The sequence below is a fragment of the Pelophylax lessonae genome (assembly GCF_965119305.1).
Source record: "Pelophylax lessonae genome assembly, chromosome: 1".
NCBI classification, from domain to species: Eukaryota; Metazoa; Chordata; class Amphibia; order Anura; family Ranidae; genus Pelophylax; species Pelophylax lessonae.
In genome coordinates this window covers 525,916,288-525,938,772 of record NC_138768.1, presented here as the reverse complement: position 1 = coordinate 525,938,772, position 22,485 = coordinate 525,916,288, and the positions used below count along the sequence as shown (strand labels likewise).

General features: G+C 42.2%; 2 protein-coding genes across 2 annotated transcripts in view; one reads left to right on the top strand and one right to left on the bottom strand.

The window, feature by feature from the left end:
* Positions 1-22,485, top strand: part of IDUA (alpha-L-iduronidase) — a 287,436-nt gene that overhangs the window by 44,589 nt on the left and 220,362 nt on the right. The gene's annotated exons all lie outside the window — the stretch shown is intronic.
* SLC26A1 (solute carrier family 26 member 1) lies at positions 1,986-22,175 on the bottom strand. The gene is made up of 2 exons (XM_082268618.1): positions 21,534-22,175; positions 1,986-3,798 (listed from the first exon to the last, which is right to left on the bottom strand). Exons 1-2 carry the CDS (start codon positions 22,149-22,151, stop codon positions 2,275-2,277), a joined length of 2,142 nt encoding a protein of 713 aa, XP_082124744.1. The 5' UTR covers positions 22,152-22,175; the 3' UTR covers positions 1,986-2,274.

The window sequence follows — 22,485 nt, the reverse complement described above, 5'->3', positions numbered from 1 at the left end:
AACCCTTCCCTATGCTATCCTAAACACTTCATTATTCTTTTGGCTGGAGCTAAACTTAAAAAATGTACCCGTTCCGACTGACAAACAAATTCGACTTAAGAAAAAAACCTACAGTCCCTATCTTGTTTGTAACCTGGGGATCACCTGAACTGGTGTGTTAGCAAACAATTGCAATTGGTAGCCTAATCCAGATATAAACCTACTAGGATTTAATTCATATATTTCAGTACCAGGGTGCAGGATTTTTGCCGTGACCAGAGTTCTCCTTAAAGCAGATCTAAACCCATTACTTAAAATAAAATGAAAGCTATAGCATGTTGGTGTAATCCCAAATGTTCTTTTCAGTCATTTTAAACCTTCAGATTTCACTAAATTATTACCTGGTAAACCTGCCCTGAATCTCTACATCTTGGCTAAATTTCTGTATAATTTCAATACTCTTGTGTTAATATATTTCTCATATATGGTGCAATTTTAAAATTATCCTTTTTATCTGCTGGAAAAAAAAACAACAAAAATATTTGCGCTAATTTTGTCGCACAGCATGTTTAAAAATATCTCTTTATTTACAGCACTTTAATGACAACTTGTCAGTAACTTTTGAAAGAACATTACATTCCAAAATCGAAATCAACAGAAAGTGCTAGATTGGTTTACTTATAGTATTTTACATTTTGTTGTAACACACCTTTTTCTAAAGTTTAGTGTAACACAATTGGAGAACAACTTTAAAGTAGAATCCCAGCCACATCTTTCTTAAAATATGAAAAGAGTGAGAGAGGATCGTGTTGCATATTTATTTTTGTCCCTGTCCCAGTTGGAGGATTTTCCCTTACTTTCTTTCCTATCCTAGTAGTGACCAAGCACAAAGGGAGTGGACTGTAGTGGCATATACAGCCATAAAAACCTGCCAGGAGATTCTGATCTTTCCCTGCTCTACACAGGAGGCCTCATGCACATTGCACATTTTTACAGTGGCTGTTTTTGGCATCAGACATTTTTTTTCTGCAGCCAATAAACTCAGCATGTTGTCCTATGTGTCCATGTACACATAGGCTGTTATCAGCAGTTTTTGGCAGGGGCGTTTTCTGGCTGGAAAAAAATTTAGAACTAGAGGATTTTAGGAGGAATTTTTCAGCTGTAAAAACACTCTAACTCTGATAAAAGCTGAAAAACGCGTTCTATACAGCTTTCATCGGCGTTTTTGAGTCATAAGCTTTTATGGGAGTATAGTTTTGCTAAAAAATGCCAAAAAATGCTAGAAAACTCATTCTACAGCTACAGCTTTCTACAACTAATGTTACTGGCTTTTTTTGACTGTCCAGTCAGTGTACATGAGGCCTAAAAAGACTTTAGGCTACGTTCACAGCTTGGCATTTCTATTTACAGGCGTTTTTTATGGGCTTTTTTCAGGTGTTTTACAGGCGTTTTTGTGCAGGCGTTTTTAGGTTGACTAGTAACCAATGGAAAAAAATAAAAACGCCTGTAATCTTCCCAAAAAGAAGCTCATGTACTTTTTTGAGCGTTGGGCGTTTTGCTTAAAACGTCAAAACACTCAGATGTGAACAGGGGCCATTGAAATGAATAAGATTTGTCTTGTTGGGCTTTTTTTGAGCTGATCCTAGAGCAGAAAAACTCCCCAAAAACGCCCCAAAACGCCTACATGTGAACTTAGCCTTAGAGGCTCCCGTGTCTTTGATGGGGAGATTCCACTCACTTTCTGAACATATAGAAATTAAAAGGAAATTTGTTATTACTGATATAAATATAAATAAGCTTTACAGGTGAAGTCAGCAAAGTGTATGTAACTATACCTGCAAAAGATGACTACATACACTTACCTTTACAGTGGCCCCCCATGGTGAAAAGCCAGTACTTTGCTACTCAGTGCACTCTGGAGCTGTCAAATACCTGAGCAGTGAAGCTCAGGTATTTGACTGGACAGTTGGGAAGGTAAGTATGACAGGCTTCTTTTTAAAGATATGTTTTACATTCATGTGACCCTGTGCTGATGGGTCACCTTAAAATGAATGTGTTGTTTTACCTTTTATATGGCAGAAACACAGTGAGAGCTAGCAGAGACCTAAGGTTTTCCAAGATCCTCATTGCCCAAGAAACGGCTTCCTGTGGGGAGCCCCTGTTAAGGCGCTGTAGAACCAGAGTGCAATTTTTTTAATTATTCTTTTTTAGACTGAGCTGTTTTGAGCCATCTCACTGCCAATACTTTTAAGTCAATACTTTGACACCAAAGCAGTTAGAAATGTTTTTTAGCATTTACACAGTAGAGTCCGTTATAGTCAACTCTTTCTCGGTTGCAAACTGAACAGCATCATGCATGCTGTGAAAGAGCATCTTATGAATGTCCTTGTTTTGTTTCCCAAAGTAACTTCCTCTGCTAAGGGCATCAATGACAGAAGTGTTGCAGCAAGCCAGTAGAACATCGATCTGTACTTCTTTGTAATCCTTCAGCAATCCTTTTAGTGCATTGATGCCAGATGTGTCTAAAAAGCTTATTGAGGAGCAATCAAGAATAATTGTTTTCAAGTCACTATTGTGATTTACAAGCTGTATATGAATATCATTGCCGTCATTGTTATCCATGCTTTTTCCCTCTGCTACCTGTTTTCGTTTCTTTTGCTTCTTTTCTATTTTCTTCCTTCTGATTATTTCAAGACCAGGATCCATACCAGCCATTTTGTACACAGACCGGAGAAAGTAGCTTTTGTTTGCATAGTAGAGGGGAGCTTCAAAGCGGAATAGTTTAATTTTGGGTATGGGTGAAAGATTCTCATATTTATTTCCATCTTCATAAAAAACAGTGTCCTGTATATGGCTGAGTGTTGCTGTGTGGGGTAACTGAGTGCGAACAACAACACATAACATTGAAAAGATCACCCCTACCATGAGGCCCATTTCTGTACTGATTAGAGCTGAAGCAGCCACGGTGACAATCCAGATAACTCCATCTGTTTTGCTTATTTTCCATAGAGCTGGTAAATCTCTAAATTTTCTGAGGGCACCACGCAAGCTGACAATTATTATACAGGCCAAGACACACTTTTGTAGTGAGTAAAATAACGGGGCAAAGAAAAGCAAAACCAACAGAACCACAATGGCACTAATAACACTGGAAACTTGTGTTTTGCATCCTGTTGAAGTCTTTACAAGGGTCTTCGCAAGAGCTGCACTGGTGGCAAAGCAGTGGAAAAATGATGGGATTATATTACAGAAGCCAATGGCAAACATCTCCTGGTTAGCTTCCACTGTATATGAATACTTCTTGGCAAACATTTCAGACAGAGATATTGTAAATGCAAAACTAACAACTGCAAGAGGAATAGCATCCACTGCTATTTTGCTCACTAGACTTAAGTCAGGTACTTTTGGTGGTATAAATCCGGTTGGGATTACGCCTGAAACACTTGAGCCATAGAGTTCATTGAGATTGCAGTAGTGTGATACAAGTGTGGCAACTACAATGACAACTAGTTCAGTTGGCAGGGGGACCTTTATTTTGTCTTTGTAACGATCCCCAAGCTCTTTGGCAGCCACTAATGCTGCTATACATATGGCACTTGTGATCACATCACAAAAATTTGTATGATGAATATTTCTAAATATGTTAACCCATGTTGTTACTAACATCCCTATACCTGGACTGCGTGGGATTTTTACTCCAATGAGATATTTCACTTGTGCTGTTAAAATTGTCAGTGAGGCACCTGTTGCAAATCCATCCAACATTGAATCTGACAAGTATATGGAAAGAAAACCCAGTCGAAATATCCCCATGAGAAGCTGTAAAAATAGTAAAACCAGATAAATGTTACAAACAAACTTGCTAAATCTTAAAATATATAACATGACACAGTATGTTCATCATTTTTAATTGCTTATTGGAATATTATATATAGGTAGTGTATCCCTTAGACTCATTCGAAGGGTCACTATAACGTTCTTTGGTCATTTTTAAAATGTGGATGTTTATAAACCGATACTGTGTGTGTGTGTGTGTGTGTGTGTGTATGTATGTGTGTATATATATATATATATATATATATATATATATATATACAGTATCTCACAAAAGTGAGTACACCCCTCACATTTTTGTAAATCTTTTATTATACCTTTTCATGTGACAACACTGAAGAAATGACACTTTGTCTACATAAAGATGGCCTAGGCTATAAGAAGATTGCTAAGACCCTGAAACTGAGCTGCAGCACGGTGGCCAAGACCATATAGTGGTTTAATAGGACATGTTCCACTCAGAACAGGCCTTGCCATGGTCAACCAAAGAAGTTGGCGTGCCCAGCGTCATATCCAGAGGTTGTCTTTGGGAAATAGACGTTTCAGTGCTGCCAGCATTGTTGCAGAGGTTGAAGGGGGGGGGGTCAGTCTGTCAGTGCTCAGACCATACGCCGCAGTGGCCGCACACTGCATCAAATTGTTCTGCATGGCTGTCGCCCCAGAAGGAAGCCTCTTCTAAAGATGATGAACAAGAAAGCCTGCAAACAGTTTGCTGAAGACAAGCAAACTAAGGACATGGATTACCGGAACCATGTCCTGTGGTCTGATGAGACCAATATAAACTTATTTGGTTCAGATGGTATCAAGTGTGTGTGGCAGCAACCAGGTGAGGAGCACAAAGACATGGGTGTCTTGCCTACAGTCAAGCATTGTGGTGGGAGTGTCATGGTCTGGAGCTGCATGAGTGCTGCCAGCACTGGGGAGCTACAGTTCATTGAGGGAACCATGAATGCCAACATGTACTGTGACATACCGAAGCAGAGCATGATCCCCTCCCTTCAGAAACTGGGCCGCAGGGCAGTATTCCAACATAATAAAAACCACAAACACACCTCCAGGACGACCACTGCCTTGCTAAAGAAGATGAGGGTAAAGGTGATGGACTGGCCAAACATGTCTCCTGACTTAAACCCTATTGAGCATCTGTGGGGCATCCTCAAATGGAAGGTGGAGGAGCGCAAGGTCTCTAACATCCACCAGCTCCGTGATGTGGTCATGGAGGAGTGGAAGAGGACTGCAGTGGTAACCTGTGAAGCTCTGGTAAACTCCATGCCCGAGAAGGTTAAGGCAGTGCTGGAAAATAATGGTGCCCACACAAACTATTGACACTTTGGGCCCAATTTGGACATTTCCACTTAGGGGTGTACTCACTTTTGTTGCCAGCGGTTTAGACATTAATGGTGTGTTGAGTTATTTTGAGGGGACAGCAAGTTTACACTGTTATACAAGCTGTACACTCACTACTTTACATTGTAGCAGTGTCATTTCTTCAGTGTTGTCACAGGAAAAGATATAATAAAAGATTTACAAAAATGTGAGGGGTGTACTTACTTTTGTGAGATACTGTAGCTCAAACCACGATGAGGGACAAATAAGGAGGAAAGAGGGACTTTCTTCCAAATCAGGGACAGTCACTCAAAATAGGGACAGTTGCGAGCTATGGACTATTAATGTCAAAGAAAAGCTGGGCATTGCTTATAACTAGTAAGCTTGATAGCACACGAAAATTGCCTGCTCAGCAGTTGTAATGTATTATATTTACAGTCTGTGATTGGCTAGCATAACTGATATCTTTTCTCAGTTGAATTCAGATGAATGATTCTGTTTTATCCACAATCTATACATAAATACATTTCATTGCCATTCACTATCATAAAAAGTAGTAAAAAAAACTCCCATAAAGTGAGGTTAATGGGTTTTTTTTTTGTTTTTCTTTGAGCTGTTACCTTCTAGTCCCTCTGACCTATTTTTAAATCAATCTAAACTAATGTATTTTTCATGTCTAACACCTTTATTGCGCTTGCATTGATTTTTGTTGCTTTAGACGTCACGCTTGACCTTAATAGAGTTTGTTGTTAGAAACAAGGAGAGGGAGACGCCAAAACAAAGATGATACTGAGAAGATACCCTCATTGTGTCAGGATTCAGAAGGACTAGCTTAAAAATGTCTTTATTTTATCTCAAGTCATATTGTCCTCTGACCAGACCTCTTTACTATCCAGAGGTTTATCTTTTGCTCCTACCTTTCATTTTGATGCTTTCTCCACCCTCTAGATGTGAATAGATTTGTATGTATTATACTATTAACCACTTGCCTACTGGGCACTTACACCCCCTTCCTATCCAGGCCAATTTTCAGCTTTCAGCGCTGTCACGCTTTGAATGAAAATTGTGCGGTCATGCTACACTGTACACATATGACATTTTTATCATTTTTTTCACACAAATAGAGCTTTCTTTTGGTGGTATTTAATCACCTCTGGCTTTTTTATTTCTTACAAAAAAAAAGAAAAAAGACAGAAAATTTTGAAAAAAAAAAAGTTTTTATTATTTTCTGTGAGTAAATTTTGAAAATAAATACATTTTTCTCCTTCACTGATGTGCGCTGATGAGGCGGCACTGATGGGCACTGATAGGCTGTACTGATGGGCACTGATGAGGTGGCACTTATGGGCACTGATGAGGTGGCACTTATGGGCACTGATGAGGTGGCACTGATGAGGAGGTACTAATATGCCGCACTGATAGGCGGCACTGATGCGCACTGATAGGCGGCACTGATGAGCACTGAGAGGTGGCACTGCTGGGCACTGAGAGATGGCACTGCTGGGCACTAAGAGGTGGCACTGCTGGGCACTGAGAGGTGGCACTGCTGGGCACTGAGAGGCAGCACTGACGGACGGCACTGATGGGCACTGAGAGACGGCACTTCTGGGCACCGAGAGGCGGCACTTCTGGGCACTGAGAGATGGCACTGCTGGGCACTGAGAGGTGGCACTGCTGGGCACTGAGAGGCGGCACTGATGGACGGCACTGATGAGCACTAAGAGGTGGCACTGCTGGGCACTGATAGTTGGCACTGCTGGGCACTGATAGTTGGCACTGCTGGGCACTGAGAGGTGGCACTGCTGGGCACTGAGAGGCGGCACTGACGGATGGCACTGATGGGCACTGAGAGACGGCACTGATGGGCACTGAGAGGCGGCACTGATGGGCACTGATGGGTGACACTGATGGGTGGCACTGATGGATACTGACGGGTGGCACTGATCAGCACTGATGGGCAGCACCATCAGTGCCCACACTCAGTGCCCATAGTGCTGCAAGTCAGTGCCCATCAGTGCCAGATGAGCAGGCACTGATGGGCACTGACTGGCAGCACTATGGGCACTGACTGTGGGCACTGATGGGGGGCACTGTGGGCAGTTGTGGCATTATTTCCCCTCTTCTGTAATCAGGGCACTGGTGATCAGTGCCCTGATTACATTCCTGTGTGTTCTCTTACCGGTGTTCGGGCTCTGCTCCTTCCTCACACTGCAGTCTCCGTGTGAGGAAGAGAGCTGGCGATGAGAGATGATCTCATATGTTTACATATGAGATCATCTCTCATTGCACGGCCCGATCACGTGGTAAATGGCCGCTGTGATTGGCCATTCACCACGATCTGTGATTGGCTGTGTCCAAGGGACACGGCCAACACAGATTTTCCCCGATGCGCGTTCGCGGGAGAGCGCGGGGAGCCTGTTTCTGGGAGGCCGTTTAAAGACGGCCTCCCAGGAAATTCGAGTCCGCGCTGTAGCCGTACTTCGGCTATAGCGCGGATCTGAAGAAGTTAAGAAAACATTATGGAGATTATACTGCAGCTGAGCCTGGCCAGGATTCCCCAGGTCTCTGAGGAGATTAACTATTTTTTGTTCAATCATGATCTGGTGGCTAGTTCTACCCTGGAAAGGTTACAGTCTGAGTCTAGCGAGGCACAATCAGTGGGGAGGATTTACTAAAACTGGTGCATGCAAAATCTAGTGCAGCTGTGCATAATAACCAATCATCTACTAGGTCTTATTGCCAAAGCTTAAGGGTCCTTTCACACGGCCGCTCCGTGTGAAAGGTCCGCTGCGGGACTTTTTTTTTTTTTTTTCTCCCACGGAGCGGATGACATTTCTGTCATCCGCTCCGTGTGCCCGCATATCATCCTATTCGTTTGCGGATGATATGCGGACATAATGTAAGTATATGGCACTGCGGATGTCAGCGGATGACACCGCTGACATCCGATTTTCCTTCCTTTCCGTTTTTTACACGGAAGAAAAAATGGGGTTCTGTTCCATTCGTATAAACGGAACAGAACTGAAAGGAGGAAAATCGGATGTCAGCGGATGGTATTCCGCTGGCATCCGCAGTGCCATTCACTTACATTATGTCCGCAAATCATCCGCAAACAGATGAGATGCTTTGCGGACACACGGAGGCCCCTTTCACACATGCTGTCCGTTTGTCCGTTTTTCATCCATCCGTTGACGGATGAAAAACGGACATCAATGCATCTCTATGTAAAAACGGATGACAACTGAGGATCATCAGTTAACATCCGTTTTCATCCACTTCCGTCAATGTCCGTTTTTTTGAACGGATGAATGCCCTATTTTTCATCTGTCAAAAAAACGGATCGGACGAAAAACGGATGAAAAACGGATGTCAACTGATGACAACGGTTGACAACGGATGAAAAACTGATGTCAACTGATGACAACGGATGAAAAACGGACGGCAACGGATGAAAAACGGACAACAACTGATGAAAAACGGATAACAACTGATGAAAAATGGATAACAACTGACGAAAAACGGATGAAAAACGGATGAAAAACTGATACATTTGACGTGACTGAAATGATGAACTGAACGGACGGTATGTGTGAAAGGGCCCTAAGGCCCCTTTCACACATGCTGTCCGTTTGTCTGTTTTTCATCCATCCGTTGACGGATGAAAAACGGACATCAATGCATCTCTATGTAAAAACGGATGACAACTGATGATCATCAGTTAACATCCGTTTTCATCCACTTCCGTCAATGTCCGTTTTTTTGAACGGATGAATGCCCTATTTTTCATCCGTCAAAAAAACGGATCGGACGAAAAACGGATGACAACGGATGAAAAACGGATGTCAACTAATGACAACTGATGACAACGGATGAAAAACGGACGACAACGGATGAAAAATGGATAACAACTGATGAAAAACGGATAACAACTGACAAAAAACGGATGACAACTGACGAAAAACGGATGAAAAATGGATGAAAAACTGATACATTTGACGTGACTGAACTGATGAACTGAACGGACTGTATGTGTGAAAGGGGCCTAAGGGCTCTTTCACACGGGCGTTCCTTTTTTTTTGCCCGATCAGGTCCTTTTTTTTTTTTTGTAATGGACACGGATGACACTTGTGTCATCCGGTCCGTATGTCCGTTTTTTATCCCGTCCGTTTGCGGATGAAAAACTGACATAATGCATGTCTATGTAAATACGGATGTCTGCGGATGACACCACTGACATCCGTTTTTGCTTCAGTTCCCTTTTTTGAAAGGAAGAAAAAATAGGGTTCTCCTCCGTTCAAAAAAACTGAACTGAACTGAACTGACAAAAAACGGATGTCAGAGGATGATCATCTGATGACATCCGTATTTACATAGAGATACATTATGTCCGTTTTTCATCCGCAAACGGATGGGATGAAAAACGGACATACGGAACGCCCGTGTGAAAGAGCCCTAAAGGTTAAGGCTTCTTTCACACGGTCCGCCTCCGCAGGCGGATCCGTGTTGCTCAGCGGGGATCAATCCGCGATCCCCGCTGAGCCGGGCGGATGACAGCTCCGTCTCCGCTTGCAGAGCGGAGAGGGAGGTGTCTCAGCACCCGCTGCCCTCTATGGGGGATCGGAGGAGAGCGGACCGCTTGTCCGCTCTCATCAGATCCGCTCCGCTCCGATTACTGAACGGATGGAAAAATAGGGTTTCCATCCGTCCAGATTTCAGCACAGGATCGGATGCGGATGGCAGCGGGTGTCAGCGGAGGTGTCTCCGCTGACACCCGCTGCCTCATAGAGCTGCATGGAGGATCCGATCAGATCCGCCTAAAAAACTGACAGGCGGATCTGATCGGACCGCCCGTGTGAAAGAGCCCTAACTCCACTTTTGTAGGGAAAAAAAATATCAAATAAAAAAAACAATGTAGCATATGCAATTGTGACACAAATCATGTTGTAATTGAATGTTATTAAAAATTACCTTTCCTTTTCAATCTGGAGCCGCTGAACTTTTCTGAAAATGCAATGCAATATGGCTACCTAGAGTTGTTCTGAACACCGAATGTGTACTGACCACACCCCAGAAACATAATTTCCTGCTTGTGTGATTGGCTTACTGATTGTTCCAGAAGTCTGCCTAAGATACAAGTCAGATTTCTGGCTTCCCCTGCAACAAAAATGTAATTTTTGGTGAGATACTCCCAATAGGAACAGGTTTAAAGGGATGCAGGCCCAGCAGAATTCCTCATTAGTGCTCTGCATCTGCACAGCTGATTGATAATTATGAAACCACTCTGATTAGACCCACTCAGCACAGAGGCACAGACAAACACACAGGGATTTCTTCAGAATAACAAAAGGTAGGAATCTGCAACTAAGGTTGTTAAAATCCTTGCAATGTAAATAGAACACCCAGAGGGGAATGTTTTTTTTTTTTTCGCAGCAAAAGTGGAGTTACACTTTAATTGAACAAGCTGAAGTTAGAAGCTAATTGGTTACTATGCACAGCTGCACCAGATTGTCAGATTGTGTGTGCGCCAGTTTCTGTAAATTAACCCTAGTGTAACAATTGATAGATTTTACAAAGAAGATAGGTATTCCTATCCATTACAAGTGAAACTCTGGTTGAGGCTTTTCAAAACATTGTTGCATCTGAGCTTACCAAACCCAGGGATAGTGCTAACCTTAAGCCAATCATAGATGGATTGAAATTTGGCTGGTTCAATAGGACCCGGCAAAATTTTGATTAATCTTTGGGCAGGCTGATTGCACTGAAGTCGATCCATTAATCAACTTCATTAGAAGCAGCCTGTTGTGTCTTTTTTGTGCGACCGTTACTGGTGGCTTTACCCACCCATCAGTAATCATTGTATTCTCTTGGTGGGGAAGGCTCCCTGCGCTTCCTGCTGGCAGAACACACTAGCACTGCAGGAGGGATTCAATCCATGGTTGAAGGAAAGAAATTTGGTTACTTGTATGGCCTACCTTAGTGCAAGACCCTCTTAAATCCAATCTGAAGGAGTATGAACGGTTAGGGTTCAAAAATTAAAGCGTAACTCCACTTTCACGGGGAAAGAAATTGCAACTAAAGAAAAAATAATATAGCTTATACAATTGTGACACATATTGTAATTGAATGTTACTAAAAATTACCTTTCCCTTTCAATCTGCAGGTCTGTAATATTCTAAAAATGCAATGCAATATGGCTACCTGGAGGTGTTCTGTACACAGAATGTATACTGACCACAACCAGAAACATAATTTCCTGCTTGTGTGATTGGCTCACTGTTTTTCCCAGAAGTCTGCACTAAGATACAAGTCAGATTTCAGGCATCCCCTGCAACAACAATTTACTTTTTGGTGAGCTACTTTAACCACTTTACCACCGGAGGATTTTGCTGTCTTACGTCCAGGCCACTTTTTGCGATTCGGCGATGTGCGACTTTAACTGACAATTGCGCGGTCATGCGACGCCGTACCCAAAACGAAATTTACGTCCTTTTTTTCCCACAAACAGAGCTTTCTTTTGGTGTTATTTGATCACCTGTGCGATTTTTACTTTTTGCGCTATAAACAAAAAAAGAGCGTTTATTTTGAAAAAATAACAATATTTTTAACATTTTTTTATATGAAATTCCCCCCAAAAAAGATGTAAAAAACAATTTTTATTAAAATTTTTAGCCAATTTGTTTTCTGCTACCCATGTTTGGTAAAAAAAAATCGCAATAAGCGTATTTTGATTGGTTTGCGCAAAAGTTATTGCGTTTACTAACTAAGGGAAAGATTTATGTCATTTTTGGTGTTTTTTTTTTTAACGAGTAATGGCGGCGATCTGCGATTTTTTTTTTTTTTTTTGCGGGACTGCGACATTGCGGCGGACAGATCGGACCCTTGACTGACATTTTTGACACTTTTGGGGGTACCAGTGACATTACTGCAGTAATCAGTGCTATAAATATGCACTGTTACTGTAAAAATGACACTGGCAGGGAAGGGGTTAATTTTATTGGAGAGGAAGGGGTTAATGTATGCCTGGTGGTGCTTACTAACATGTGGGGGGGGAGGTGACTGAGTGAGCCAGGGACAGATCGGATGTTCAGCTATGCTGAACACTCCGATCTGTCACTCCCTGTCACTTAGGAGATCCTCCCGCTCTGTTTACACAGGTGGGCGGATCTCCAAACTGGATTCCCCGACGATCGGGGCAGAGCAGCGGCGATCGCCACCGCTCCTCCCCTGGCCCGACTCCCGCTGTGAATGAAAACAGCGGGAGCGCCGCCTACAGGGGAGGAGTCTAGCGACGTAGGTCTACGTCGCTAGACGATAACGAGCCACTGTGCCGCAGTAGCAGCACAGTGGCTAGTGTTAACCGGTTGCCGACCGCCGCAGGACTATATACTGCGGCGGTCAGCCCCGGCCAGGCAGAGTGACATATGGATACGTCACTCGCCTGTCACTGACTTGCGAGCCAATTGCGGGCGGGCGCGAGCCCTCCGCGGCTCGTTCACAGACAAGTCAGTGCGTGTGACCAGCGGACTCGATGTCCGCCGGTCACACTACGATCGCTCCTGTGAAGGGAGAAAGGCGGAGCGGCTTATGTAAACAAGCCGCCCGTTATTCTCCCTGTGTAAAAATGAAGATCAGACGGTTCTACTATGTAGAACCGTTGATCTTTGTTTTTACACCAATAGCAATGTCCCTGCACAGTTAGAAGCACGCCCCTAGGACACACTTAACCCCTCCCTGTCCAATAAAGTTAACCCCTTCCCTGCCAGTGTCATTTTTGCAGTAACAGTGCATATATATAGCACTGATTACTGCAGTAATGTCACTGGTACCCCCAAAAGTGTCAAAAATGTCAGTCAAGGGTCCGATCTGTCCGCCGCAATGTCGCAGTACCGAAAAAAAATCGCAGATCGCCGCCATTACGCGTTAAAAAAAAAAAAAACAAAAATGACAAAAATCTTTCCCTTTGTTAGTAAACGCGATAACTTTTGCGCAAACCAATCAAAATACGCTTTTTGCGATTTTTTTTTTTTTTACCAAACATATGTAGCATAAAACAAATTGGCCGAAAATGTTAAAAAATTTTGATTTTTAAATTTTTTTGGGGGGAATTTCATATAAAAAATGTGAAAAATATTGTTATTTTTGCAAAATTGACGCTCTTTTTTTGTTTATAGCGCATGATCAAAAAATCGCACAGGTGATCAAATACCACCAAAAGAAAGCTCTGTTTGTGGGAAAAAAAGGACGTCAAATTCGTTTAGGTACAGCGTCGCACGACCGCGCAATTGTCCGTTAAAGTCACGCAGTAAAAAATCGCAAAAAAACCCCTGGTCTTTTAGCAGCCAAATCCTCCGGGGCTTAAGTGATTAAAGTGGTTAAAAAGGAAATCATGTCTAAAGGGATGCAGGCCCAGCAGCTTTCCTCATTAGAGCCTTGCAGGTGCACAGCTGTTAATTGCAACAAAGTATGTTAAAATCTTTGTCATTTACATGGGTCACCCAGGGGGGGAATGTTTTTTTTTCTCAACAAAAGTGGAGTTACGCTTTAAGGAAGTGCTCTGATATTGGTATCCTGGATAAAGGGGCACTGTGGTAGCATTAAGGATTGCAATCAGGAAGTTCTTCATCAGCTAAATGATGCGGATATTTACCATCCTTTAAAATCTGATCCCACTCCAGAGTTTAAACATAAGCTTTCACATCTGCCTAAAGTGGGACAGGAAATGGAGATACTTAGCCATAAACTGCCATATATTTGATGGTGAACAATACAGTCACCCCTGTATTCCCCCACCTGCCGAAAATCCACAAAAAGGAAGTCCCTGTCAAGGATCGCCCCATCATGACTGGAACTGGTAGATCAACATCTGCACAACCAGCCTGCCTATACATGGATCAAATAACAGCCTGTCCCTGCAGAACCGGCTGAATTTTAATCCATGTATAGCCACATTATTTACTTATCCGTATAACATTTTCAGAACTAAACTGTCTTCTGAAACAATGCAGGTTTATTGTACTTATAAATTATGATTTAAATATAAGTAATTCAGATCTAGTATTCAAGATAAGTGTACACATTAAGATGATATAAATTCATTACACTTGCATGAGACTTGGGCTTATAGCCTATGCCCTTATCTTATTGGACCTTCTAGCCCAAAAAACTCTTACCATCATACCTATTCAAAATCTGCTAATGTTATGCCATTGTATTAAAGAGGATCTTCACCCTAGAAAAAAAAAACTTAAAAGTGAACAGCTACAAATACTGGAACTGCTGACTTTTAATAAAAGGACTCCTACCTGTCCAGGGATCCAGCGCTGTCCTCACCTGTGCTGGTTCTTCACCAGTCTTTGGGTCTCCAGTGCTGGCATGGCTACTGTGGGAAGCCGGCTATGACTCCTTGCGGCTTCACAGACAGCTTTCCACTGTGCATGCACGAGCCATGCTGTGCTTTGTGAATGGTCCCACAGCCTTCAAGGACCTGTGACACGTCCCAAAGGGCTGTGGGCAAAGGGGGGGGGGGGGGAGCGCAACTTCCACTTGGATTACCTATCAAAGCTAGGTACCTGCTCCCCTAGAAAAAAATTTATGTCCCAAATGTGGTGAAGGGGGGTGGGAATAGGACATAAAGAGGAACTTCTCTTTAGGGTGAAGTTTTGTTTTAACCACTTCAGGTCCTGAAGGTTTTACCTCCTTCCTGACCAGACTATTTTTGCGATATGGCCCTGCATTACGTTAGCTGACAATCGTGTGGTCGTGCAATGCTGTACCCAAATAAAAATGTCCATGTCCTTTTTTCCCACAAATAGAACTTTCTTTTGGTGGTATTTGATCATCATGGTATTTTATTTTTTGCGCTAGAAACAAAAAAAAAAAACAATATTTTTTACTTTCTGTAATAAACACATCCAATAAAAAAATGTAAAAAATTAGGCGAATATGTATTCTACTACATGTTTTTGGTAAAAAAAATCCCAATAAGCATATATTGATTGGTGTGGGCAAAAGTTATAGCTTTTACAAACTATGGGATATTTTTATGGAATTTTTATTTTGTATTTATTTTTAACTAGTAATGGCATCGATCAGCGACTTATAGTGGGGCTGCGACATTATGGTAGACAAATCTGACACTAAGAGACACTTTTGACACTTTTTTGGGGACCAGTGACACTAATACAGTGATCAGTGCTAAAAAAATAAGCACTGTCCATATACTAAAGACACCAGCAAGGAAGGGGTTAACATCAGAGGCGATCAAAGGTTTAATTGTGTTCCTATGGAGTGCTTGCTAACTGTGGGAATAAACACAGAATCTCTATCTTCCCTACTAACAGATCAGCGATCTGCCTTGTTTACATAGGCAGACCGCCATTCTGCCTCTCTCGGCAATGATCAGTGTGTCCCGGCGGACATTGGGTCTGATGGACCCGCTAATTGGCTCTCACTGTGTCCAATCAATCAGACCCAGAAGTGCAGAATCATGTGCCTGTACGTGATTCTGAGCAGAGTAGCCGCCACTCCATAGTAAATGTGCGTGGGGCAGTTGGCAAGGGGCCTAATCTGCTTTCAAACTGCAGTGTACCCATGGGTTAGCTGCGCTTTCTCATAGAGTTCTGTTATCTCCCACAGTTTTGGTGCACTTTCTGAAATCTCATCAAAACTCCTCCATGCTTCATCTTTGGTGCCCTTTCAGAAAGCACACCAAAACTGCAGGACCTAATAAAGCTCTATGGGAAAGCATAGTCCACACCGCACCATATCAGTCTGAAAGCAGCCTTAGACTTGAGTTTTAGAAAAATGCCTATATGTGTTTATGTAAAGAGAATAAAAATGAGGAAAGAATCCATGTGAAAGGCAGTGGAAGAAGAGATAAGACTGAAAAGAATGAAAAAAAAAAATGTATAGAAAAGGAGAGGGAAAACAGGGAAGTACCCAAGAATGAGAACACCATGTGCCTTGGGCCTTTGAGTGCAGAGGATTATTATTATTACACATGATTTATATAGTGTCAACTATTTGTTTTAGCACAGTTTACTTTTTATTTCTAATTTTATTGAAATGTCAGCTATGGTATGTAGAATCTCAAGAAGTAATGCAGCCATGGATAACCTCACCAAACAGCTGCATTCAAGTGTGAATAGGGCTCATAGTAAACAATTGATAGGTGTGCCCTTGTGAAGATAGAACATTTAAAGGACATAAAAGACCAGGATAATACCTAAATACTAGTGTTGGGCGTTCGGCCTGGACATCGCCTGTTTGATGAACACACAAATTTGCAAGCCCCACAATGCAGAGTGCATTCTAAGCCCTGATTGGGCAAAGGTTTGCATGTTGATGGGGACGAGGGCCTCTTCCCCCACAACCCTGGGCTATGGCTGTGGTATGGATTTTAAGGGGAACCCCACCCCAACATTTAAAACAAAAACGGTGTGGGGTCCCTGCCAAAATCTATACCAGACCCTTATCCAAGCATGCAGCCTGGCAGGCCAGGAATGGGGGGGGATGAGCAAGTGCCCCCCCTCCTGAACCATACCAGGCCACATGCCCTCAACATGGGGGGGGGGGGTGCTTGTTGATGGGGACAAGGTCCTCTTCCCCACAACCCTGGGCTGTGGTTGCGGGGGTCTATGGGCAGGGCGCTTATCAGCTGTACCCAAATGAAATTGACGTCCTTTTTTTACCACAAACAGAGCTTTCTTTTGGTGGTATTTGATTACCTGTGCGATTTTTTGATCATGTGCTATAAACAAAAAAAGAGCGACAATTTTGCAAAAATAACAATATTTTTTCTCCATTTTTTTAATATGAAATTCCCCCCCCCCCCCCAAAAAAAATGTAAAAATCAAAATTTTTTAACATTTTAGGCCAATTTGTTTTCTGCTACATATGTTTGGTAAAAGAAATTGCAAAAAGCGTATTTTGATTGGTTTGCGCAAAAGTTATTGCGTTTACTAACTAAGGGAAAGATTTTTGTCATTTTTATTGTTTTTTTTTTTTAACGGGTAATGTCGGCGATCTGCGTTTTTTTTTTTTTTTTTTTTTGCGGTACTGCGACATTGCGGCGGACAGATCGGACCCTTGACTGAAACTTTTGGGGGTACCAGTGACATTACTACAGTAATCAGTGCTATACATATGCACTGTTAGGGCTCTTTCACACGGCCGCTCTGTGTGAAAGCTCCGCTGCGGGACTTTTTTTTTTTTTTTTTTTTTTCACGGAGCGGATGACATTTGTGTCATCCGCTCCGTATGTCCGCATATCATCCCATCCGTTTGCGGATGATATGCGGACATAATGTAATTCTATGGGGATTGCAGATGTCAGCGGATGACACCGCTGACATCCGATTTTCCTTCCTTTCTGTTTTTTGAACGGAGGAAAAATAGGGTTCTGTTCCGTTCCAAAAAACGGAACAGAACTGAAAGGAGGTAAATCGGATGTCAGCGGATGGTATTCCGCTGACATCCGCAATGCCATAGACATAGACATAGACATTATGTCCGCAAATCATCCGCAAAAAAATAGGATGATTTGCGGACACACGGAGCGGCCGTGTGAAAGTGCCCTTACTGTAAAAATGACACTGGGATGGAAGGGGTTAACTTTATTGGAGAGGGAGGGGTTAAGTGTGTCCCTAGGGGCATGTTTCTTACTGTGATTGGATGTGGCTTTGTGTGTAACAGCACAGATCAACGGTCCTACATAGCAGGACCGAGTGATCAGTGCTTTTACACAGGGGAGAGTAACAGGCAGCTTTGTTTACATTAGCCGCCTGCCTTTCTCCCTCTCCACCCGACGATCGCGAGTGACCGCATGTACCCCATGCTCATTCACCAAGAAAAGTGTCAAAAAGAAATAAAAACAATCACACAGTTTTTGACAATTTCTTTATTAAAAATAAAAAAAATGTTCCCCAATGTAGATCCATCGTCCATCACGATACTCGCTGCCAGCGTCGGACTCGAAAAAAGAAAAAAAAAAAGCTCCACCTGCGATGAAGGCTAACTGCCGACTGACACTTTTTTGGTGAATGGGTAAGGGTACTATGTACACCATACTCATTCACATGGGGGGGCACTTGCTTGTCCTCAATTTCCTGGCCTGCCAGGCTGCATGCTTGGATAAAGGTCTAGTATTGATATTGGGGGGGACCCAAGCCTTTTTTTTTTTTTTGTAATTTGGGGTTCCCTTTAAAATTTTTTAACATTTTTGTATTGCCGGCAATGGTGTTGAGTTTCCGGCAATTAAAAATCTTTTTTTTTTCTTTATTTTACAGGCAGACCCCCTGCCACTATATTTAAAGGAATTTTTCATTTTTACTGTTTCACATTAGGCATCTTTGAAAACCACTGCTCCTTTAAAAACTATCTTTTACATTTTGTTTTTTTTTTTGCATTCAAACATGTCCCCCTTTTCCTTTTTATCCAACAACTTGTATATAAGCCTTCAAAATGGGGACTTTTGATTTTTCAAGTTTGGGTCCCATAGACTTTAAAAGAGTTTGCTGCTCGGGTCCAAGCTTTTATACATGTTTGGGAGTTCTGGTGCGAACCGAACCAAACGCTACTGAATACCTTTTAAATTGGGTCTATACTAAGTGCTCTTTAAAACGAGCGATCCGATCAGATCCGCCTGAGAGCGGTCCGCTCTCATCCGATCCCCCATAGAGAGCAGCGGGAGCTGTTACACCTCCCTCTCCGCACTGCAAGCAGAGACGGAGCTGTCATCTGCCGGCTCAGCGGGGATCGGCGGATCGATCCCCGCTGAGCAGCACGGATCCGCCTACCTGCGGACCGTGTGAAAGAGCCCTAAGAGTTGAACTTCAGCTTTATCTTCAATGTAGCACAATTGTACAGTATCCTTTGCTGAAATTAGCAAAAATAATAAAACCGCACAAAAGTCAAATTATACAACATCAAGATAGTAATCACTCAAACATGCATAATTGTAATTTCATAATTGAAAAAAAGGGGGGGGGGTGCCAAAGGTTATAAATCACTAAAATTACTGGGATTATAGAAAAGCATTATTGTGCATATATGGAAGGAGAGCTAGGCCAAAAGAAAAAAGTTAAAATAAATTTATTGATGTTGTGTTAAATACAGCCAATGAGTTTCAGGGGTCTAATGAACTCCCTCTTTATCAAGGCTACAATAAAACATATTATAATGAATAAATAATTGTGGCTGTTAAAATCATAAGCCTAACAATCGTAAAACATCATGGATACATACATGCATATTGTCTGGCGCTACTTCCATATATACACATCTTTTCCTGGTAACCTGCTGGGTATCCACAGTAGGGTAGCCTTGCCTGTTGTGAGCAGCCTAACCTGAGCCAGCTCTTTAAATGTTTCTTGCCCTCTCACTACCTTGTTCACACTCGTATCAAAGTCCCAGCGCCCCTTGGATGTCCTTTTTTTTTTTTTTTTTTTTTTTTTATTGGAGAAAAGCATAATTGTCCAAAATAAAGTCTTTGACACATCCATTAACACTCTCCCAGGTGTGCTGTAATGAAGAGCCCTGAAAAACCTAATTACTGAAAGGAGCATTGAAGCTTCAACACACAAAGCCATGCCCTCTAGTGTGGTCCTCCAATGTGTGGCGTCATTTCGGGTCCTGCACCCTCCGTGGGTTCCACCATGATTCCATCACTTTCGGGTTCAGCTTCCCATGTCTGTCCACCCAGCTGGTGGCCGCAACTGTGTACTGGCATCACTAAAAGTCCACCATGAGATATGCCCTGACTTGTTTTTACCAAGTGAGTTGATATATGCGTTTTATCTAAAAAAAAAACTTACCATACGTGTTGCACTTATTTTGGCGCTCTATGCTGTCTATTTTTGTATGGAAATTGCTAAATTGCTTACTCTGAATTCACTGTACAAAGTAGGCCTCTCACAGTGTGCATTGGATGCTGCAGCATGTCAGAGCCTGCCTAATTTCCTCGCTGGAGAATTTCCACGATCATCTATTTTCTTCCTCCCCAGCCTCAATGTCCTTGGCCTACTCCTTTCCTTCATTAATTTCAGTTCTTTCAATCATGGAGGCTCAGTATCACATGTGGACGATATCACAGCTTTCTGTTTTCAGGAAGCTCTATACAGCACTCTATACAGCTGGTAGCTCCTCCTACCAGCCATGGCCGACCTGCTTGATTTCTTTTCTCTGCTGTCATCCTCAATATTGCACTCCCACCCACTGTGTCCTTTTTTCACCCAGCCCTTTCCTACTAGAGAGAACATCAGCAGCTCTGGGCCTCCCAGACTAGTCGTGACACAATGCCAACCAAAGTTCAGGTTAGCTAATCCTACAGCAGAATTGGCTTAATTAAGTGCTCAGGTGGTCAAGTGACCAGCATAGTTGGTGTCTGGCTAAGCATTTTCTCAAAAAAAAAGTTACTGAAGCCCTATTTATATTGTTCATCTTAGCAAGAGTGTTAACGTTGCTTAAATTTTCATTTGATTGGACTACTTTATAAAGTCCCTGAATGTTTCTGGTAATTAGCGTTCTAGTATTGCCTTAGCTGCCCCTTTGCCGTGCTTTCTTGCTTTTTTTAATTTTTTTGTATCGTATTCACTATCTGCTTCCCTAATAAAGCAATATCTCTGTCAATCTTTATTCTTCCAATCATGGTGACTATGCTGTGAAAAATTTGCATCCTAAACTCTTTGATGTAGACACAATTTCTCATACTGCTTTGCCAAAACCAGTGCAGTATTCCTATTCTCTCTCACTGATCTGTAAAAGAATGTAGCAAATTCTGATGCAAGTTATTTCTTGCTTGATGAATTTTAAGCCCTCATCTGAAATAGGAAAAAGCAAGCAGAATACCCATAGATGAGGGCAAACTATCACCAGGAACAAATCCCAGTCTAGTCGATGTCTGATCTTCTGAAAAACTGGACTTAATTGGAGTTCATTTTTGTGCCTTTACCCTAATAGGTTAGACACCAATCTTACACGGTGGAGCCCAAGTGCCTACAGTACTGTGTTTGTTCATGATATGACTGCTCTCAAGCTCCGATATATCCTCATAGCCAAGCTTGGGGTTCCATAAACTTGCACTCTTGAGATATACAGAAGTTAATTTGAGTGGAGAGAGAAGGGCAAGCTTTCAGTACTTGGTTATCAGGGAGCATGTATTGCAGTTTGAACAGGTATTCTAACCTGTCCAAACTTACCCTCATTTACCCCTGACAGCAGGTAGCCAACAGTATCTGCAGACATCCTCGGGCATTAGATCTCTGCCTCCTATGTATGATTACATATTAGCAGTTGTAGATTTTTATCTGGAACCAAAATGTAAACTTTGTACTTTTCAAGCATAATAACTTAGTGTTTACTATTGTACCTATTTGCATAAACTTGTAGAACTTTACCTGATAGATCCCCGCCATGAAAGTTAAAACAGCTGCCACACTAATAGCGTAGCATTCCTTTCCGCATTCAATGTCCATTAGGCCCAAACTAATGTTGACTGATGTTACGTTTATGATGTCACTGCCATTTATGCCTTCCATTCCATAGACCACATCATCATCCAGGTCAAATCCTGCCAGCTGCACTTCTCGATCCACAACTTGGCCAACCATTAGGCTAATTAGGCTAAAAATGCCCACAGACACGTGTCTAGAAGTCCCCATTAAGAAATATATTAAATTGGCAAAGAATGATGTGTATAAGCTGTATATTGGTTTTAGACCTGCTAACAAGGAATATGCTATGGCTTGAGGCACTAAGATAATGCCAATTATAAGCCCCGACATCACATCTCCCCATGTGTTTTCTTTGAAGTTGTATTTTGGAAGCCATCGAATTACAGGGAGAAAACTTGTAAATGTCTTCTTGGCCCCTTTGGCAGAACAGGTACATTTCTTTCTTAGCTTCGCTTTCAAACTCTTCCCAATATTCACACCCTTGTCGACCTTCCTTTCCAGTTGTATTTGAACATGTTGTGAGTGTTCATCTAGATGGTTTCCTTCAGTTTCATCTTTCATGTTTATTTTGCTTGGATCGTTGAGTTCTGAAAATATAAGTCGAATAGTTTATAACATTTCAAGCTTGTAAGCAAATACTCATGTCACAAGTACTTTGTATTCACTTATCCACTGCTCAAAAAAATGAAAGGAACTTTTTTAATCAGAGTATGACATCAAGTCAATTAAACTCCTTGGATATTAATCTGGTCAGTTAGGTAGAAAAGGGGGTTGTTAATAGTGATGGGCCAAACACCCCCCTGTTCGGTTCGCACCAGAACATCTCGAACAGGGGAAAAGTTCAAGCCAACATTCGCACTCTATTAAAGTCAATGGGACACGAACATGAAAAATC

Coding starts and splice junctions, on each gene's coding strand:
- SLC26A1 (XM_082268618.1), bottom strand. CDS start 22,151: ATGAAAGATGAAACTGAAGGAAACCATCTAGATGAACACTCACAACAT. Junction 3,799..21,533: donor TCATGGCGGGGATCTATCAG/GTAAAGTTCTAC, acceptor CTATTTTTACAG/CTTCTCATGGGGATATTTCG.